At 36.9% G+C, this 21,023-nt stretch overlaps 1 protein-coding gene across 4 annotated transcripts in view; it reads right to left on the bottom strand.

Annotated features, from left to right (window-relative positions):
• LOC105493642 (radixin) overlaps nucleotides 1-21,023 on the bottom strand; it is a 116,096-nt gene that overhangs the window by 61,649 nt on the left and 33,424 nt on the right. For all 4 annotated transcript variants that reach the window (XM_011761458.3, XM_011761457.3, XM_011761459.3 and 1 more), the window contains exons 6-10: nucleotides 15,353-15,436; nucleotides 15,009-15,155; nucleotides 12,525-12,621; nucleotides 11,183-11,346; nucleotides 4,801-4,931 (exon numbers count right to left, since the gene is read on the bottom strand). In XM_011761458.3, the coding sequence (XP_011759760.1) occupies nucleotides 4,801-4,931; nucleotides 11,183-11,346; nucleotides 12,525-12,621; nucleotides 15,009-15,155; nucleotides 15,353-15,436 (623 nt within the window). The remainder of the gene's footprint in view (nucleotides 1-4,800; nucleotides 4,932-11,182; nucleotides 11,347-12,524; nucleotides 12,622-15,008; nucleotides 15,156-15,352; nucleotides 15,437-21,023) is intronic.

Consider the following 21,023-nt stretch of genomic DNA (forward strand, 5'->3'; position numbering starts at 1 on the left):
GAACTCCAAATTACTCCAAAATCCTAAATTTTTTGAGCATTTGCAGGACACTCAAAGGGAATGCTTACTGACAGCATTTCAGATTTTGGAATTTTGAATGAGGGATGCTTAACCAGTAAGTATAAGGCAACTATTCCAAAATTTAAAAAATAAAAATAAAAAAAAAACAACCAAAAACCTGAAATCTAAAACACCTCTGGTCCCAAGTATTTCAGATAAGGGTTACTCAACCTGTATATTCACTATATATGCACCAGAATGGCTAACAAAACCAAACCCTAACAATAAACTAGTGGAACAATTGGTAAGGGCTTAGAGCAAATGTACTTTCAATCATTAGTAACAGGAATAAAAACTGATTCATGGCTGGGTGCAGTGGCTCAGGCCTATAATCCAGCAATTTCAGAGGCCAAGGCAGGCAGATTGCTTAAGGCCAGGAGTTGGAGACCAGCCTGGCCAACAAGGTATAACCCTGTCTCTACTAAAAATATAAAAATTAGCCAAGCGTGGTGGTGCACACCTGTAATCCCAGCTACTTGGGAGGCTGAGGCATGAGAATTGCTTGAACCTCGGAGACTGAGGCTGCAGTGAACCGGGATCATGCCACTGCACTCCAGCCTGCGTGACAGAGCAACACACTGTCTTAGAAAAAAACAAAACAAAAGGGACACATGCAATATGCATGTCCAAAAAGCACATGGAAACACACTCAGCGTCACCAGGTATTAGAGATATGCAATAAAAACTAAGATACCACTTCACACCCATTAAGATTACTATAATCCAGAAGACAAACATTAACAAGTATTGGTGAAATGTGGAGAAATCAAACTTGCTGGTGGGAATGTAATATGGTACAGTCACTTTAGAAACCAATGTGGCAGTTCCTCAAAAAGTTAAACACAGTTACCACACGACCCAGCAATTCCACTCCTTTGGTATACACCCGAAAGAAATGAAGACATATGAAAAACAAAAACCTACACAACAAATGTTCATAACAGCATTAGTCACCTTAGTCAAATACTGGAAACAATCAAAAACATCAGATTTCAAACAAATAAATAAAATATACCATATCCATAAAATGAGTTCGAGACCAGCCTGACCAACATGGTGAAACCCTGTCTCTACTAAATATACAAAAATTAGCTTGGTGTGGTGGCGGGCTCCTGTAATCCCAGCTACTCAGGATGCTGAGGCGGAAGAACTGCTTGAACCTGGGAGGTGGAGGTTGCAGTGAGCCGAGATCACGCCATTTTGCACTCTAACCTGGGGCAACAGAGCAAGACTCCGTCTCAAAAAAAAAAAAAAAAAATAGAGTGGAGTGCTGATAAATGCCACAATATGAACGAACCTTTAAAATGTCATATTAAACAAAAGAAGCCAGTCACAAAAGACCACATTTTGCATGATTCCATTCATATGATTGTCTAGAACAGACAAATCTTTAGAGAAAGATTAGTGGTTGTCTAGAGCAAAGGGAAGGGGTACTGAGAAGAAATGGGAGAGACTGCTAATGGGTATGGGATTTCTTTTTGGAATAATGAAAATGTTCTAAAATTGATTATAGTGACAGCTGTACAACTGTGAAAACACTAAAAACCCTTAAAACCCTTAAACTGCATACTTCAAATGGGTAATTACATGGTATGTAAATTATAAGCTATATCTCAACAAAGCTATTAGAAAACGATAAACAAAACTAAGCTCTATATGATGGTATAAGTCAGAATGACAGAAATCACATTTGAGGTTAAAAGAAAAAGAGAAAAGGAGACACTGAGGGCAGATAATTTCTCTATCATGTTCAGGGCACTTATGGGAGTAAATTCACTTTGTAAAAATTGAGCCTCATACTTGAGAAATATGTGTATTACTCTATGTCTACTTCAATGATTTTTTTTTTTTTTTTGGAGATAGTCTTGCTCTGTCATCCAGGCAGAAATGCAGTAGTGCAGTCTTGGCTCACTGCCAACTCTGCCTCCTGGGTTCAAGTGATTCTCCTGCCTCAGCCTCCCTAGTAGCTGGGATTACAGGCACCCACTAATTTTGTATTTTTAGTAGAGATGGGGTTTCACCATGTTGGCCAGGCTGGTCTTGAACTCCTGACTTCAAGTGATCTGCCTGCCTCAGTCTCCTACAGTGCTGGGATTACAGGGATGAGACACCACGCCTGGCCAAATTTTTGTTTTTTAAAAAATACAACTATAAGGCTGGGTGCAATGGCTCATGCCTATAATCCCAGCACTTTGGGACGCCAATGCGGGAGAATCACTTCAGCCCAGGAGTTTGAGGCTACAGTAAGCCTTGATCACACCACTGCACTCCACCCCGTGCAACAGAGTAAGACCCTGATTAATTATGAGACCCTGATTAATCATTAATTAATGATTCACTTAAAATAATGACTTCAAATTTAAAAATTTAAATAAAATTACAGTAAGTATAAAAAAGTTTCTTCTTAAATAAAAAATTACAAATAGGTCTATTAAATCATGACTTAGATATGGCCAAAGTTACTGAATTTGTGTGAGAATTAGCATAAATTATAAGACAATTGTGCAGACTTTAGGAGAGCCTGGTCAAGCCTCTATTAGAAGAAATTTTTTAAAAATTGGATGTCCTTTGCCTTAAGATGACTGATTTGAAATTATCTTGGTAGGAAGGCTCTATATTCTTTCTTCTACTCTTTCTTCTTTATATTCTCTAGTGCTTCTTAACTTGTAAATCATTAACATTTTTATTATATACCCTAAATGAGATTGAAAGATTTAGTAAATAGCTATTTTCTCCAGAAAACATATCAATGATAAAGTGCCATGATTTAATATTTTCTTTAAAATCAGATCAGTAATGTTTTTAAACTTTAACATACTTCGGTACAATCCACATTTTTTATAGCATTCTTCCTCTAGGAGCATTGCCTATACTATTCACGTGGCACTTAGCACACATTATCTCACTTTATTAATATTTTAATGTATGTATTTCTGTCAATTACAGGCTTTACTCCCATCTATGCTAAATCTTTGTATTCCTAGAATGCAGCACAAAGTAGGAACACTGCATACATGTCTTTTCTGATCGATTTTTTTAAAAAGGTACCTAGGGTGGCAGAAACAGCATCAAGTGCAATTCAGGAAACGAGTTCTGCCCCTGAGTTGTGGTCTGAAAACAAATGCTTTACTACCCTTGGGCACTGAGCTGAATTAGTTTCTAGGGCTTTCATGGCTCTGAGAAGTGAGTCTTCCAATGAGTGAGAATAAAACCTAGGTTATTACTATCTATTCTCCTAGAAGTATTTTTCTAATCCTCTTGGAATTGAAATGATCAATCAGCTTGTGCATTTATAGCAATTTTTGTGGCTTTCCCCTCTAGCTACTCTCCCTCACAATTATTCTACTCACTGCTCAAGAGTATGTCTTAACCACAGCAGGCTGGTGTTAGAAATCAAAATATATCTTAAATAAGACTAAAGACTGAGTATCCCTAATCCAAAAAATCTGAAATCTGAAATGTTCCAAAATCTAAAACTTTGTAAGCACCAACATGACATTCAAAGAAAATGCCCAGGGTCAGGCACGGTGGCTCACGCCTGTAATCCCAATACTTTAGGAGGCCAAGGCGGGTGGATCACTTGAAGTCAGGAGGTCAAGACCAGTCTGGCCAACATGGTGAAACCCTCTCTCTACTAAAAATACAAATATTAGCTGGGCCTGGTGGAGTACGCCTGTAATACCAGCTACTTGGGAGGCTCAGGCAGGAGAACAGCTTGAACCCGGAAGGCAGGGTTGCAGCGAGCTGAGATCACGCCACTGTACTCCAGCACGGATAACAGAGCAAGATTGTGTCTCAAAAAAAAAAAAAGCTCAGATTTTGGATTTTCAGATTTGAAATGCTCAATAGGACAATGCAAACATCCCAAAATCGGAATACTTCTGTTCCCAAGTATTAAACAAGGGATATTCAACCCATGTTGGCTATTTCCAACAGAACTGAATAGCTTGTTTTACCAATTGCAGAAAACCAGGTTATTAAATAGAGCTTTCATAAATAGTGTCGACTTCATGTTACCTCTGAGAGCCTGCTGCTTAGAGAGGAGAAAAACATTTTATTCATGCAATACTTTTTTTTCTTGCTTTCTCCACTATTTGCTGAGTGAAAGTAGTATATCCTAAAGTTACTTAATATAAACCACATATTATAAATCCAGTGTATCCTTTCTATATACAGTAGCACTTTGGTTATATATTGCCTAAGAAGTAAGTTCTTCCAAACATATCAAAAACAAACAAAAAACATAACACGTCTCTGTGCTGTGTATTTTCTAGTAGAATAAAATAAAATCTTTTTAGGAAGTGAGTTCCAAAAAAGTTCATATAGTCAGAATAGCTTAAATTACTTTAAATTACTTAAATGCCTTACTTATACAGCCATAAAGCATTGCATATTTTTGTTTAGATGCCATAATGTATTGGATATGTGTTTTCTGTTTATACAGCCCATATATACAGTCATTTACAATTATTTAAGAATACATATGAAAAATACTTGCATGTTTAAAATAAAAAACTAAGAAAAATATTTGCGTGTTTAAAAGAAACATCAGCACTGTATTAAATGAATCTGTCTTAGTGAAACATGTTTATGATGTGATTCCACTAAGTATTAATTTGGCAATTAAATACACAATTGTCCTATATAACAAATAAGGTATAAGAGTAGTAAAAAAAAATACCACTATCTGACAACAGAGCAATAATAATTTTTAATCCATTCTCAAAAAGAAGCTTTTACCTTTCTGGGCTTTAACTGTCTGTTCTTCAATTTGCTTCAGACGTTCCATTAGCTCTTCCTTTTCACGTTCTATTCTTTCCTTTTCCTTTTCTGCTATTTCTCTTTTCTTCTTTTCATTCTCTAATTGTGCCCTTAAAAGGAATTGCAATTGCTGTTACAAATTAATAGAAATATTATTCATGTGATGGAATACTACTCTGCCATAAAAAGGAACAAAATAATGTCTTCTGCAGCAACTTGGATGAAGGTGGAGGCCACGATTCTAAGTGAAGTAACTCAGAACACACAAATGCCGTATGTTCTCACTTATAAAGTGGAAGCAAAGCTATGAGGATGCAAAGACAGAGTAATATAATCAACTTTGGGGACTTGAGAGGGAATGGCTGGGAGTCGGGTGAGGGACAAAAGACTACATATTGGGTATAGTGTACACTGCTCAAGTGACAGGTGTGCTAAAATCTCAGAATTCACCATGATAGAACCCATTCATGTAACCAAAAACCACCTATACTCCAAAAACTATTGAAATAAAATAGTAATAATTGGAAATATTATTCACATGAACCCTAAGAACTAACTGAATCGACTAAGAAGAAACGACAGCATAAATATTTTAACAGAGTTTTCATTGTATTACACTTGTGTTCAAAATAGTATATATAGTTAAAAGTACAGGACTACAACATACATACACTCATGTATGTATATAATGTTCTGGGTTCCAATGTATTACTTATTTTGGGTTCACAATAAAGACCACTGAGACTATTTTTTAAAAATATTAAAAACTTAGACATTTAGGAACATCTTCAAAGGATGAGTTTACAAAACTGCTAGTAAAGTATAACTGTCAAATATGTCCCTGTGTATGGAACATGCTTATATGGCACACTTTAGTGGGGGAAAAATTAGATTTACCATTTGCATACGGGATGAACTCTGACAATAAATTAAATGTCAGCACCAAAAGAGTTAACCACACAGTTGCCATGCCCCCCAAAAATGCCATCTTTAGATTAACAGGAGCCCTCCACTGGGGAAATAATAAAGGACTGAAGGGAGCAAACAAAGGCATGTATCTTACAACAGGGAGGGCAACAATTTTCAATCATTAAAAACGAATTAATCCAAGTTAGTTTCTTGGGTAGTACCCATTTATGCCTAGATACAAGATGACAAATCAATTTCACCTCCTTTCACAATTCCATTAGAATGATAGTAGGTGGCTAATGATCTTAAAAAATATCATCAGAGCTCAGTGGGAAAAATGCCTTGATCACTTAGCTGCATCTGCCATGGGCCTGATGAGAGTGTTTCTTTTAAATAACACTGCCAAATTCATTCACCAAACATCTACCAAGAGACTACCATGGGTCAGAATCTATGTTGGGGGCCATAAATATAAACAGAAATAAAAGGCACATGGGGAAACTCTTATCAGACAATATTGTTTACTTAAGTTGAATCAATATTCAAATCACTACTTTAATAACTTAAAAAATCAGTTATGATTCCATCTCTGAAACTTATCCGAGTATGCTTTAATGTTCCACAAAAAGACAGCATTGCCAGCTGCTGTCAATTCTGAATTTCAAGCACAAAACCCTGTAGTTTCTCAAGTTGCAGCCTCTGATAAACTTATCAGCAAAGTTTTGCTATCAAAGATTTCTCCCTTATTTATAAACCTAAATTTTAAAATTCCTGCAGCTCCTAGATACCCATTTGCCCCTAAAACAGAAAGAGAGCTCCCCTTTGGGGCAAACAAGTAGAGGTGTCACAAGTCAGCAAGAGGTCAGACACTGATGGTGACCTCCTAATGCACCAAGTCAAAACATGAAGGGTCACCACACCTCGCTGCTAGTTTGATGAATCCTCCACCATTTAGGAATCTAGAGAGGCTGGGCATGGTGGTTCATGCCTAAGATCCCACCACACTGGGAGGCAAAGGCGGGAAGACTGCTTAAGGTTAGGAGTTCAAGACCAGGGCAACATAGCGAGACCTCATCTCGTCTAAAAATAAGAATAAAAAATTAGCCAGGCATGGTGGTGTGTACCCATAGTCCTGGTTACTCAGGAGGCTAAGGTGGGAGGATCACTTGTGCCCAGGAGGTCAACGTTGCAGTGAGCTATGATCATACCACTGTGCTCCAGCCTGGCAGGCAACTAAGCAAGACCCTGCCAAATAAAAAACAAAAAAACTAGGGCGTGGTGGTCATTCACGCAAGGGAAGCTCCATCTCTGTTCTGTAGTTCCCTATGCCTATGAGGTACTTTCTCAACAGCAAGGAGGAAGAGCCAATAACTATACCTAACCCCAGTACCTGGGCTCACTCTGCAGGACATTCACCTCTTTCTCTTCATCCTATTTCAATTTATAAAGCATATATAGGCAAAGAGATTTAAGGAGTTACAAGCTTCCACACTTCTCGAAGACATGAATTTAAGGGAAAGTTTGTGTTTCCCAATCTCTCCGGGCAAAAGAAAGGCCTGGTGGCCCCTACAGCGGCTGCTGACCTTTCTGTGTTCTTCAGACAGCTAAAACATCAGGCTTTGTATGAAAGCTAAAGAAGCAAAAGCACAGTACTTTCCAAGTAATTGCTAGTATGGCCAAAAGCTATTCTTTTCCATGCCAGGTTGTCTGCCACCCTAGGATGTTGATTAGACTACCCAACCACTCCCCAGCCTCTATGCAATCACATCCAGTTCTCCCACAGTTCCCAAGCGAACTATCTCCCCCTACTCCTTTCCCAAAGTCCCAAGACAATTCTCAAGGACTTACACTGCAAACCAGATCTCAACCAGAAGGCTACCATCATATTCCACCAACTAAGAGCCTTTCAGATCCAGCTCTGGCATATATGGCCCTTTCTGGAGATGGATGTGTTGGTTTTATTTAGCTTTTCCCTATTGATGTTTCATTTGTTCTTCAGGGATGGAGGTGAAGGAGATATGGAAGCACAAAAAGAGAATCAAGATAATCTGGCCACATGCAAGTTGGGAGGGGGTGGGGAATGATCTTCCTACTGAAAAATGCAGTAAGTATATAGCAGATACTTAACCTGATAATAATATTTAAAACACATTGTAGTTTACTGTACTTTGTGAGGCTCGCATCTCACATTTTACAAGAATCCTACCCTGACTATGGCCATCTCTAGCCAACACTTCATTCAAATAATACAAATGCCTTCAACCCTTTACATTACTCAGTGATACCTAGTTTTTGTAGGCCTGTCTTGTCTCCTTTATGAAACAAGAAGATCTTGCTGCTCCCCCAGATGCTGTTCATTTGAAAGGACCTCACTGGCCCAGAGGCACACCATAAACATTTTTATCTCTACATATCCATCTATATTGGCTTCTTCTTCTGAACGTATCTCTCCCTCTCTCTAACCTTCAAGCCTTAGTCCCACTTTCCTCATGAAGTCTTTTGTGATTATTCTAATAATAGATGCAGATATTTTTATTTGGAGTTTGGGTTTGAAAACACTCATTTCAATGCAGTTGTTCTATTTCAAGGACATAAATAACATTAATAAACTATTATTCCTTGTATTAACATGCAAAAAATTACTTTAGAATACCTTACTTTTTAAAGATCAAACAGGTTCAATTACATTTTTCTTCCGTGAATATTAAAAACATATCCAACTTAGTTTATAATAATATTAGGAATTACTATAATGTCTATTTTTTATTAAATACCGGGTACTTTGCTAAATGCCTGTATACCACTGTCATGCTTTCTTATGAAAACCCTTGAAGGTAAGAATATCATTTCCATATTAAGAGCAAGGAAACACAGGCTCAAAATTATCTGTTTGATGAGTGTTAGAAGAGTAGTCAAACTCAGATTTATCTAGTTCCAAAGCCTGCGTTCTTTGTATGACACTAGCCAGCCTTGATGTAGAATCTCCCACAGCTAACCTACAATTGGTGCCTGGGTATGTAACTCTAAACTGTAAACTTGGGGCTTTCAGTTTTTACATGTGGAAACAATTTTAGCCATACAAAAACGTGCAAAAATTATGAGTCATAATTCAATTTAGATGCAAATAATTTAAGAGCAAAGACTACATGGAATAACCACCCATAGTGTATAAGGTCATTTTCATTGCCAAAAACATCCCAAAGTTATGAAAATTGTAGGGAGTAAATACAGCCAAATATACCAAAGTATTGTAGGGAAAGAGGTCTCTTTGCTACTCTTTCCCAACTAGTGTTCTTGCCCAAGAGAGTCTAGCAGCACAGGCAGCATACCTCTGAGCATTCTCCCAGGTATGTCTGCTGGCTACTTTGCCAGTGGGCTTAATCAAAATTGTTTCCACACATACAGTTGCCATTTCTCTCTGACCTGTAAAGCAGGGAATAAATGACTCAGCATCATTTCTGAAAGACTGCCAATTTCTAGGTGATTAGAATAATGTATCTCCTAGGTATTCAAACTGAATAAAAGTTACTGAATTCCAACTGAGTATAAAGCAGCCAATAAATGCTTACTAATGAAGAACTCTAACATTTATCCAGGCTATGGATTATTGTGCCAAAAAAGAAACTTAAGTCTTCCACTTCCATCTAAGCCTTAGAGTAACTAAAATATAGCACCATTACCAAATGATACTAAGTAAACACACTACCTGTACTAGAAGCCATACAGTACTCCTCTATAAGCCATGAAATGGAGGACATATAAATATAGTAAGTTGAGAATGTAAATAATACATCAACATTACAAATGAGCAGAACAGTTAGGCATAATAGAGTGATGAGTATGATACAGGAACTGTACAAAAAGTAATTCCTCATTTATCTCATGCTAGAAGACCTTAAAGAGACAGTGAAAGCTTTAAGATGATTTTTAAAAATTAAGTAGAAACTGGCTGGACGTGGTGGCTCCCGCCTGTAATCCCAGCACTTTGGGAGGTCGAGGCAGGCAGATCACAAGGTCAGGAGTTCGAGACCAGTCTGACCAACATGGAGAAACCTCGTCTCTACTTAAAAAAAAAAAAAAAAATTAAGTAGAAACTAAAAGAAGTCTTCTCTTTGACAGAGGCAAATGCAAGGCTATGATGGATAAGAATGTACTGTATAGAAAGTAAAGCCCAATAAACAGTATTTTTAAAAAGCATTTAAGATTAGAACCACAATGTAATGCTAAAGCACATGACCACAATAAAAAAAGACAGAGCCCGTCAAAGTTAACAACCCAACTCATTACTTTTCTTTTTTTAAGAGAAAGGATCTTACTATGTTGCATGTTGCCTGTTGCCCCAATTGTCTTCAAAATCCTGTGCTCAAGCAATCCTCCTGCCTCAGCCTCCCAAGCAGCTGGGACTACAGGCACATGCCACCATGCTCAGCTCACCAACTTAGTATCTTTAATAGTGGGATCAGTAATTACTGACAAGCTTTATACCCATATAAAAAATGTTTTGTTATGTAGTTAACTTCTCTAAGGCAGATAATTTGAGTTAATATTACAAAATAGGTAAAAATCAATAAAATCTCTTAATTACACAGAAAAGTTGTTGAATAAGAAAAAAAATCATTCAATATAAAACCTAAAAATATAGTAGCAAAACAGTATCTAGCAGATGGCTTCCTTAATTACTAGATACAAAGCACCTTATATCCAATATTTAAAATATGTATGTTTAGGGCTCTTCAATTTTTTTTTAAGGACCTACTCTATTTCTAAAACTATCACGTTGTTCCATAAAGATTTATGCAATACAGGTTAACTTTAGTTTGGCCCCTAAATTTTTTCAATAAAGCACAAAGTTGAAATTAATCTAAAACCAGATTTGGGAATAAATGTTACTGGACCCAGTAATCTGATTCCAGGGTTGATATGAATTTTATTCACTATCATTCAATTTAAAAAATTATCAATTTAATATATTTAACTGTTTCTTTTTTAAGTCTAAGAGAAACAGAGTTAAAAAGATTAGGGTCTTTGGCAGGGAGTACTGATGTTACCCTACTTGGCACAGTGATATTTCAATTGTGTTCTACAATGTCACTGACATTGTTTCAAAGTAACTATTCAGCACACTCTTACCCTGAAAAAATTAAGAAATGTAAGTCACAAGTAAAACAATTTTGAAAATTTCAAACTACTATATCTAAAACAATGTCTAACAGTGAAAAGCAAGAAATTAGTCACAAAACGCTATTTTCTCCGAGATACCTGTCAAAGATTTCTAACTTGAAAAGTATACATACTTGTGTTAAAGGATAGAGTGATAGTACTGTCTTTGAATTTTAATATAATGAAAATACTAAAAAATACAAATTTCAGGTACATTTAAAAAGCTGAGTAGTCTTAAATTTTAGATAGCTTACTCCTATCAATTAAAAGTGAAAGGTCAAAAACTCCATACCTTTCCAACTGCTTCTGATGTTTCTCCTCCCTAGCCTGAGCCTTCATCTGTTGAACTTCAATAGTATCAGGCTTCCTTCTTCGCATGTATAGTTCATGGTTTCCCATACATAAGGCCAAAATCCGCTTATTGATTCTCAGACGAGGTGCATAAAAAACAAAATCCTAAACATAAAGTATTCTGAATTTAAAATCTTCCTGAAGGATACTGTCTCTCATAACAATCTGTACTAAATTTTAACATGAGGTATGAATTTTAATGTCATATTACATATAGTTTAGAAATCAGGAAATCATACAATTTCCGTGAGTATGACATACTTTCACGTAACTGGTTCCTCACCTTTTCATATCCTACCAGTTTTGTAAAGAGGCTAATATTCTTATCCTTGCAATACATTAAACGTCATTTATTCCTTTTCATTCTCCAAAGTAACTATGAGTACCTGTTCCTTATACGCCATTTGCCATTAATGTCAAAATTGGTTCTTAATTCATGGCTGTAGAATTTTTTTTAACCTAGAATTGGGTTTTTTGTTTGTTTGTTTTTTTGAGACAGAATCTCACTGTCACCCAGGCTGGAGTGCAGTGGTGCAATCTCAGTGCACTCCAACCTCTGCCTCCCAGGTTCAAGCAATTCTCATGCCTCAGCCTCCCGAGTAGCTGGGACTACAGGTATGAGCCACCACATCTGGCTAACATTTGTATTTTCAGTAGAGATGAGGTTTCACCACGTTGGCCAGGCTGGTCTCGAACTCCTCACCTCAGGTGATCTGCGACTCTCAAGCCTCCCAAAGTGCTGGGATTATGGGCCTGAACCATTGCACCCAGCCTGTTCTCCTTACTTTTATCTTTTCAATAACTAACAGGGTTAGGATACTACAGTATACTTGACATTAGAGGAACTTTAAAAATCTATTTAAATAAAAAGATTTCTTAAAGGTTTCAAGATACAAAAATACAAAGTTCATAAAGCAAAACTGTATAAACGAAGTTAATTTAGAACAGGGCTACCTCTACTAAATTCTAGTCACCAATGAAGAAATGCTTTAAAACTTTTTCTTAGGAATGGTGATTATTTTCATTAGCCTAATAAATATTGCCTATTTATAACTGAATCTCAAATAAAATAAAATTCTAATATTTACATCTTACTTTAAAAAATTAAAGCTTTGAATTTTTATTAACATATATTATTTCGTCACTGGGAAAGCCGACCTATGGAAAGAGAGTGTTCCTCAGAAGCAATTTAATAAATGAACACTGTTATTCTTCAAGTGATGTCACAGGAAAGGAGCAGATACTAAACAGTTAATACACAAAACATTAAAGAAATTACTTACGGGTGCCTTTTTGTCGATTGGTTTTATAACAAATTTTTTGTCATTAAATGAAATATTTCTGATTTCACTCCAGGGAAAACCAATTTTAGGTGTTAACCTTAAAAAATGAAAGCATCTCCTTAATTAAAGGCAGGAAACAATGAATAAAATTCCTGTTTAGGACCTAAACTGTCTGAATGACCAATCTTAAGACTTAGTTCCAGATTTTCAAAATGTATTAACTAATTCATAACTACAGTTGACCTTATCTTTTAAGGGGAAAATTAATAAATCACATAAAACAAATAACTGTCCAAAGATTTCATAAAGGTGTCATGAACCTTAAAAGCAGTATATTTTCCTAAAATTATCTTTAAAAACTACCTGGTGACCTGAATGTAGAACTGAGACTCTTGGGGTCTGAACTAGCTGTTCGGTTTTTATTCTGTTTGGATTCAAGCTACAACTACAGTTTAAATATGTGTAAGAAGGAGGCAGAAAAAAAAAAAAGGCCTTTATAACTTATCATGTGAATTATGGGCAAGTTACCGGAAAAAAAAAAAAAAAAAACAGTACTTACTTCCTGTGTTTAATTTGAAAATGTCTGGATATTCATGAACATACTAAAAATATTTAATTTTCAGTATATTTGAAACAATCTTATGGTATACAAATTTTATCTCAACTTAAAAATTTTAAACACTCACATACATAAATATTTGCATAAATGGTAGAGATGGCATTCAAATTCTTGAGACTATACATAGCAGCTGCCTCCTTTTTACCACCCTACACACAGAGACATAGGGAATCACATTGTAATAAGTGATTTTGTTTCTGCCTTTTCATGTATTTTACTGTTGCAGACTACCCACCAAATGCATCACTATTGTCCTATTGTCCTAATAACTAAGACTGAGAAATGATTTCGACACCTATACTGGCCAGAAGACATCTTTTAGCCAGGCTTCTGACAACACGGCATGAGTTTTTACCTATTTATATTCCTTTTAGTTCTCAAGCAGAATAGGTATTGCAGCACAGCAAAGTCTTTACTACGTAAAACATTCTTTACTCAATATGCACGTGTTATACTGCCCTCTCGTGGCCTCTGATATAAGTCAAAGTAAGTTGCTTAAAACGAAGACTGCAGGAACGCAACATAGTATTTTAGATAACACTATGCTACATTTATATGCTACTTTGAAAAATTCTAAAGCAATTGCCTCATATAATTCTCACAACAATCTTGTGAGGTAAGACTGGAAGCTAATACAATAACTTTTTTAACATTTAAAAAAATTGCTCCAATATGTGCCTGAACAACAAAAAAAATGAAGAAGCCAGGCACAGTGGCTCGTGCCTGTAATCTCAGCACTGGAGAAGGCAGAGGCGGGAGGATTGCTAGAGGCCAGGAGTTCAAGACCAGCCTGGGCAACACAGCAAGATCCCATTCTATAAAACAAAAAATAAAGATTCAGTTCACAAAAATTAGTCTTGAAGTCATTTTTGCTTTTCAAAAATTTCTCTTCTGGATGACATAACATTCTAACTTGCTTTGTAATAAAAACATGAGAAGACATTAGGGTAAAAATAGTAAAATGCTCTTGTTTGGAATAACACATGCTTTGAAAGTAATATTATTAGATATCTGTAATAATGAAAACTAAAATTCTGGAGTCAACCTAGAATAAAGAATAATGCCTCAGGAAAAGGTATTAATTACTGGCATACACTTGGATGCTTATGTGGTATGGTAAATAAATTAAAGTCTAAGACAATTGTAGTTATTAATCCTGAAAAGAGTCTGATGTATTTTATATTGCATGTGTATGTGTATAATATACTGTCTCTATATAGTATTTACCCAGGTATTTATATAGTACATATATAATATGTATATGTAAATATATATATTATATATAATAAAATATTGATGAATTATACGCATATAATAAAAAATATTTGGTCAATTTCAAGATATAATTACAGTGTTCAATATGCATAATACAGGGATATTCTATTGTATTGTCCAAACATATTCAAAACAATTCCTATATAAATGTTCAAAAAATATCCTCTAAGATGTAACAGACATATTTATTGAATTCATTCTCTCATTGCTCCTGATTTCATATGTATGTTCAATTTCAACCTATTTGTCAAGCATAATAGCATTTTACAGAATTATTTCTCACCTATCGAGGGAGCAAATTTTAATTAAGTTACTAGACATAACTCACAAGAGCTAAAGCAGCACAATACAATTAAAAGCAAATCATCTCATTTGATAAATACACTGAAAAGTAAAACCCTGAAACTGCAAGGTGATAAAAAAATGGAGATAAAATATCTACAAGTCTATGTAGCATTAACTAATCTTTTAGTTTACAAATAGTAGTAAGGGTAATCAAGACAAGAAACTACTCTCAAAAACAAGACGTAAGATTAAAGTCATTTAGACCACTAACAATGACTAGTTCACTATGCAACTACTTTACTTACTTGTCATCATGCTCATAAATATTCAGACCCAAGGCATCAACACCTAGCCACAATTCAGTTCCCTTTTTATTTTTTATTTCAAAATAGTTGACTCCATACATTTCTAGATCTTGTGCAATCTTCAGGTATTCCATCATAGAATCCTCCCTGGTGAAATAAAACTAAATGTAATATATTTAAGTAGGAGCATATCAAACTAAAGTTGCAAAAATACCTGGAATTAAAAATTAGTACTTTACAAAAGTCAAATAATCTTTTGCAAATAATGTAATAATAATGACTGTAATGACATGAAATTAATATGAGGGGGAAAAAAAAAACATAGAAAATAGCTACCCAAATACCTTAACATTCCTCTATGTTCTTCATGCCAGTTCTGTATTCTTTCTTCCCACTGTTCTTTTGTTAGTTTGTGTTGTTCCAATACACTAAAAGGACAAAAAAAATAACCCATTATAATGACTTTATGATTCAAAAGCATACACTTTAAAAGTAGAGAATCCTTTCAGTAACTTGACTGTGGTAGTTGTCAGATATATTAATAAACATGAAATTGCATAGAACTAAATTACATACACACACAAATGAGTGCAGGTAAAACTGATGCAATCTGAATAAAGCGGCTAGATTGTATCAATGTCAATATCTTGTTTGTAATATTGTACTGTAGTTACACAAGATGTTACCATCAGGGAAGGCTGGGTGAAGGTTACCAGGGATCTCTCTTATTTTTTAAAACTGCATCAGAATAATCAGTAATTATCTCAAAGTTAAAAGTGTCCAGGATCCTTAAATTCTCTGGAATAATACTTGCTCCAAAAAGTGATTATAAAGATAGCTTATAGGAATCCAAATATTTCAAAGGAATAAAACATTAAATTAAAAGATGGCTCATTGTTAACAGAAAAAGTAAAGACCAGACTGAAAACCAGAATTCTTAGGCCCTAATTCTTCCTTTATGTATTTACTTTTTTGCTACTAATTTTGTTGTTTTATGTAGGTAATACTTTCAATTAAAAAGCAGAGTAAAAAGTCATACTCCAGTCCAATACTCCCCAAATAACTTGTTTTTGTATCCTTCCAGCGTTCTTAATTCAAACGTGAGCAAACACAAACATTCTTTTTTTTCTTTTTTCTTGAGATGGAGTCTCACTCTGTTGCCCAGGCTCTAGTACAGTGGCACAATCTCAGCTCACTGCAACCTGTTTCCTGGGTTCAAGTGATTCTCCTGTCTCAGCTTCCCAAGTAGCTGGGATTACAGGCGTGTGCCACAATGCTCTCAGCCTCCCGCGTAGGTGGGATCACAGGTGTGCGCCATGATGCCTAATTTTTCTCTTTTTTGGTATTTTTAGTAGAGACAGGGTTTCGCCAAGTTGGCCAGGTTGGTCTTGAATTCCTGACCTCAAGTGATCCACCTGCCTCAGCCTCCCAAAGTGCTGGGATTACAGGTGTGAGCCACCACGCCCAGCCAAATACAAACATTATATTCCACTACTACTAAACACCAAATCAGCAAAGTCAACATGCTTATAAGTTACCTACTATGCACACTACAGATTATGATTTCTATTCCCTTTGGCTCATATGATAATTATTCACCTTTATTTACCAGATCCTACTTTACTGACACCAGAAGCTCTGGTGTTAAAATATTACTGTTTTACTATAAATCTTGCATGAAATCTGGGGATTTCTTGGCAGTATAAAGGAATGATAAAATCTCCCCCTGGACAAGTTACATACTAGAGTACATTCCTTAATGGGGTCTGAGACATACTGTTATGTTCTTATTATACTCTGCTCCTTTCTCTAGGCATCTTTTCCAAGCTCTTGCTTTTGGGGAGAAGAGTTTTATCTCCCTTCTTAGAGAGCTTAGGTTTCTAGTTTCTCATCTTTCTTGCTGTCTGGCCTCTGGGCTCGCAGAGAGGCATGCAATCAGCCTTGCAGACATAACCCAGTGCAGTCGATTGCTTACCACAATTATATGCCCAATGCCAGTACTAAAGAGGGCCTCAAAAATTTGTAGAGTGAATAAATGAATTAAAATAATCAATTTTTCCCAATCCCTAGTTTTTTTTCTTTTTCAGAGACAACTTTCCTTTATGCGCTGTCCGTTACACATTAACCTCAGTTTCCATACCTGACATCCACTGCTCCCAATCTACCACTATCTGGCTCAAACACTCAATACTCCATGGAAACTGCTCTTTTTGTTTTTTTCGAGACAGAGTTTCGCTCTTGTTGCCTAGGCTGGAGTACAATGGCATGATCTCAGCTCACCGCAACCTCCATCTCCTGGGTTCAAGCGCTTCTCCTGCCTCAACCGCCCGAGTAGCTGGGATTACAAGCATGTGCCACCACGCCCAGCTAATTTTGTATTTTCAGTAGAGACGGGGTTTCTCCATGTTGGTCAGACTGGTCTCGAACTCCCAGCCTCAGGTGATCCACCTGCCTTGGCCTCCCAAAGTGCTGAGATTACAAGCGTGAGCCACCACACCAGCTGGCAACTGTTCTTTCTAAGGTCACTACCAATCTCCTTATTCCAACAGACACTTTAGTTCTCCTCATACTTGACCTCTTGGTACTATTTGGCAGTGCTGACCATTCTCTCCATAAAGTATTCTTTTTCCTTGGCTTCCATGACATAATACTCTTCTGGTATTACTCTTGTTTTCTGAGACGGAGTCTTGCTCTGTTGCCCAGGATGGAGTGCAGTGGTGCCATCTTGGCTCACTGCAACCTCCGCCTCCCAAGTTCCAGTGATTCTCATGTCTCAGATTCCCGAGCAGCTGGGATTACAAGCATGTACCACTGCACCCAGCCATCTTCTAGTATTGTTCTTGAATCTCTGGCCATTTTGTCTCAGTAAAGTTGTTTCTCCATATCCATAAAGGATTGGTTCCAGGACTCCCCGTGGATACCAAAAACTGTAGATGCTCAAGTCCCTGATATAAAATGGTGTAATATTTGCATATAACCTATGCACATCCTCTTGTATACTTTCAATCATCTCTAGGCTAATAATACCTAATATACTACAAATGCTATGTATTGTTATCCTGTATTTTTAAAATTTTGTACTTTTTCATCGCTGTGTTATTTTATTTTTTCAAATATTTTCAATCTGTGGTTGATTGACTCTGTGAATGCAGAACCCAAAGACAAAAGCTGAGGTCCAACAAGGTCTGTTCTAGGTCTTTTTCTCATTTTGCATGTACTTGCAGGTTGATCTCTTTCATTCTCATGGGTTAATTACCATCTATACACTGATTATTCCCAAAACTGTATCTACAGTCCAAGACTGTTCTAAAACGTCTGGACCCACGTATGCAAATACTAGATATCTCTCTCGGTTATACTGTACATGTTTAAAACTCAAAAGGTTCAAAACTGAATTTATCTTCCCCCTCAAATGTATTTTTTTCCTCTCATTTTGATAAAGGTATTACCAACTATCCAGCTGCCCAGGTCAGAAACCTGGTATGTAAAAATTTATGTATATCTAGCTCTTTTTTTTTTTTTTCTTGAGACGGAGTCTCGCTCTGTTGCCCAGGCTAGAGTGCAGTGGCGCAATCTCAGCTCACTGCAAGCTCTGCCTGCCGGGTTCACGCCATCTCCTGCCTCAGCCTCCCGAGTAGCTGGGACTACAGGCACCCGCCATCATGCCCAGCTAATTTTTTGTATTTTTAGCAGAGACAGGGTTTCACCGTGTTAGCCAGGATGGTCTCGATCTCCTAATCTGGTGATCCGCCCGCCTCAGCCCCCCAAAGTGCTGGGATGACAGGCGTGAGCCACCGCGCCCAGCCCTATCTAGCTCTTTTCAAAGGGAAGCAATACTGTCTGGTGGAGCTAATTATCTATATACCACGAGAGCTAAACTTTTCTATAGTAAGAACAGATTGTTCATTTGGGTTTTTCAATACAAGAAATCAGAAAGTGTCAGAATCACTAAATTATTTTATTTGATTTGTCATCACCAAATAACCTAATTACTTATTTCCTTCCCAGGTTGTACTTTTAAGATACTGAGAAAAAGTGTGCTATATATACCATACTGGAATAAACCAATCACTGTGAAAATATTCTCTCTGTTCTTAACAGAAAAAAAAAAAAAAAAAATGGTATTCTAACTTTATGACTAAGTCTCATTTAGATGGCTTGAATTAGTCCTTCATGGAATATCAACTCTGAAAGAACAACTGACCTACAAAATTAAGGAACGAATCTTGAAATGGGAATTTGCACTAGCAACCACAAGCAACCCTATCTAAAGCATTTAGCCACTTTCCTTCTTTTTAAACAGAGTGGGTTAGAGCACACATGTATTTAAAATAAACTGTGCGGCCGGGTGCGGTGGCTCACGCCTGTAATCCCAGCACTTTGGAAGGCCGAGGCGGACGCATCACAAGGTCAGCAGATCGAGACCATGGTGAAACCCCGTCTCTACTAAAAATAGAAAAAAATTAGCCGGGCGCAGTGGCGGGCGCCTGTAGTCCCAGCTACTCGGGAAGCTGAGGCCGGAGAATGGCGTGAACCCGGGAGGCGGAGCTTGCAGTGAGCCGAGATTGCGCCACTGCACTCCAGCCTGGGCGACAGAGCGAGACTCCGTCTCAAAAAAATAAAAAATAAAAAAAATAAATAAATAAATAAACTGTGCTTGAGTGTAACTGTAGTGTTTAAAAGATTTTTTTAATCACATGAGTTATGAAATGTAAGCCAATTACTTCATCTGCTGTCCAACCAAACAACAATCTGGCTTAACAATGAAAGACTGACACTGTACTTGTTTAGATAAACCATTCTTATTCTTTAACATTGGAATTTTTTTTTAAAGTAATTCTGATTATAAAGCAAAAGGTAATCCTTATATGAAATGAAATTCCACCATAATAGTCTGATTATTCAATTCAGTACTTTAAATCTAAGACGAAGGATGTTAGGTTAGAATAACATTCAAAACCAGAAGAATATAAACAGATTATCAAATATCTCATATTCCTGACTCTCTTTGTGAACAACTTAACATAATTCTATCCTCTTCCAAGGTGACTACTATTGCTAGAAAATTAAAGGGCAGAACACTATAGCATTTAATAATTAAATTTTGGCAGGGCATGGTGGCTCACACCTATAATCCCAGCACTTTGAGAGGCCAAGGCGGGTGGATCACTTGAGGTCAGGAGTTCGAGACCAGCCTGGCCAACATGGTGAAACCCTGTCTCTACTAAAAATACAAAAATGAGCTGGGTGTGGCGGCAGATGCCTGTAATCCCAGCTACTAGGGAGGCTGAGGCAGGAGAATCACTTGAACCCGAGAGGCGGACTCCAATCTCAGTGAGCTGAGATTGTACCAGTGCACTCCAGCCTGGGTGACAGAGTGAGGCTCCATCTCAGGGGACAAAAAAAAAAAAAAGTCAGGGAATTCTATGAAGAAAACACAGCCTGCCACTTACTCTCACTTATTAAGCACCTGCCTGTGTTAGAATTTGTACCAAGCAGCAACAGTCACATCCTTTCCTCAAGTTCAAATTATCACTGCCTCCATGTATTGCTTACCCTACGGGAATGAGGAAAGAAGAGATAGATCAACCTTAGGTAATTATAGAGCATATAAATCTACAGAGGTGCTAATGATTTTTAGAAGTATACCTTGTGATCCAGCTAGCAACTTAAAATCTGAAAAAAAAAAAGGCCAATGCGGTGGCTCATGCCTGTTATCCCAGCACTTTGGGAGGCTGAGGCGGGCAGATCACTTGAGCTCAAGAGTTTGAGACCAGCCTGGGCAACATGATGAAACCCCATCTCAATGAAAAATACATTAAAAAAGAAAATTAGCAGAGCACAATGGCATGTGCCTATAGACCCAGCTACTCAGGAGGCTGAGGTGGGAGGATGGCTTGAACCCAGGAGGCAGAGGTTGCAGTGGGCTGAGATCACGCCACTGTACTCCAGCATGGGTGACAGGGCCAGACCCTGTCTCCAAAATAAAAAATAAAAATAAAAAAAAAATTTAAA

This window comes from Macaca nemestrina, chromosome 12 (assembly GCF_043159975.1).
Source record: "Macaca nemestrina isolate mMacNem1 chromosome 12, mMacNem.hap1, whole genome shotgun sequence".
Lineage (NCBI taxonomy): Eukaryota > Metazoa > Chordata > Mammalia > Primates > Cercopithecidae > Macaca > Macaca nemestrina.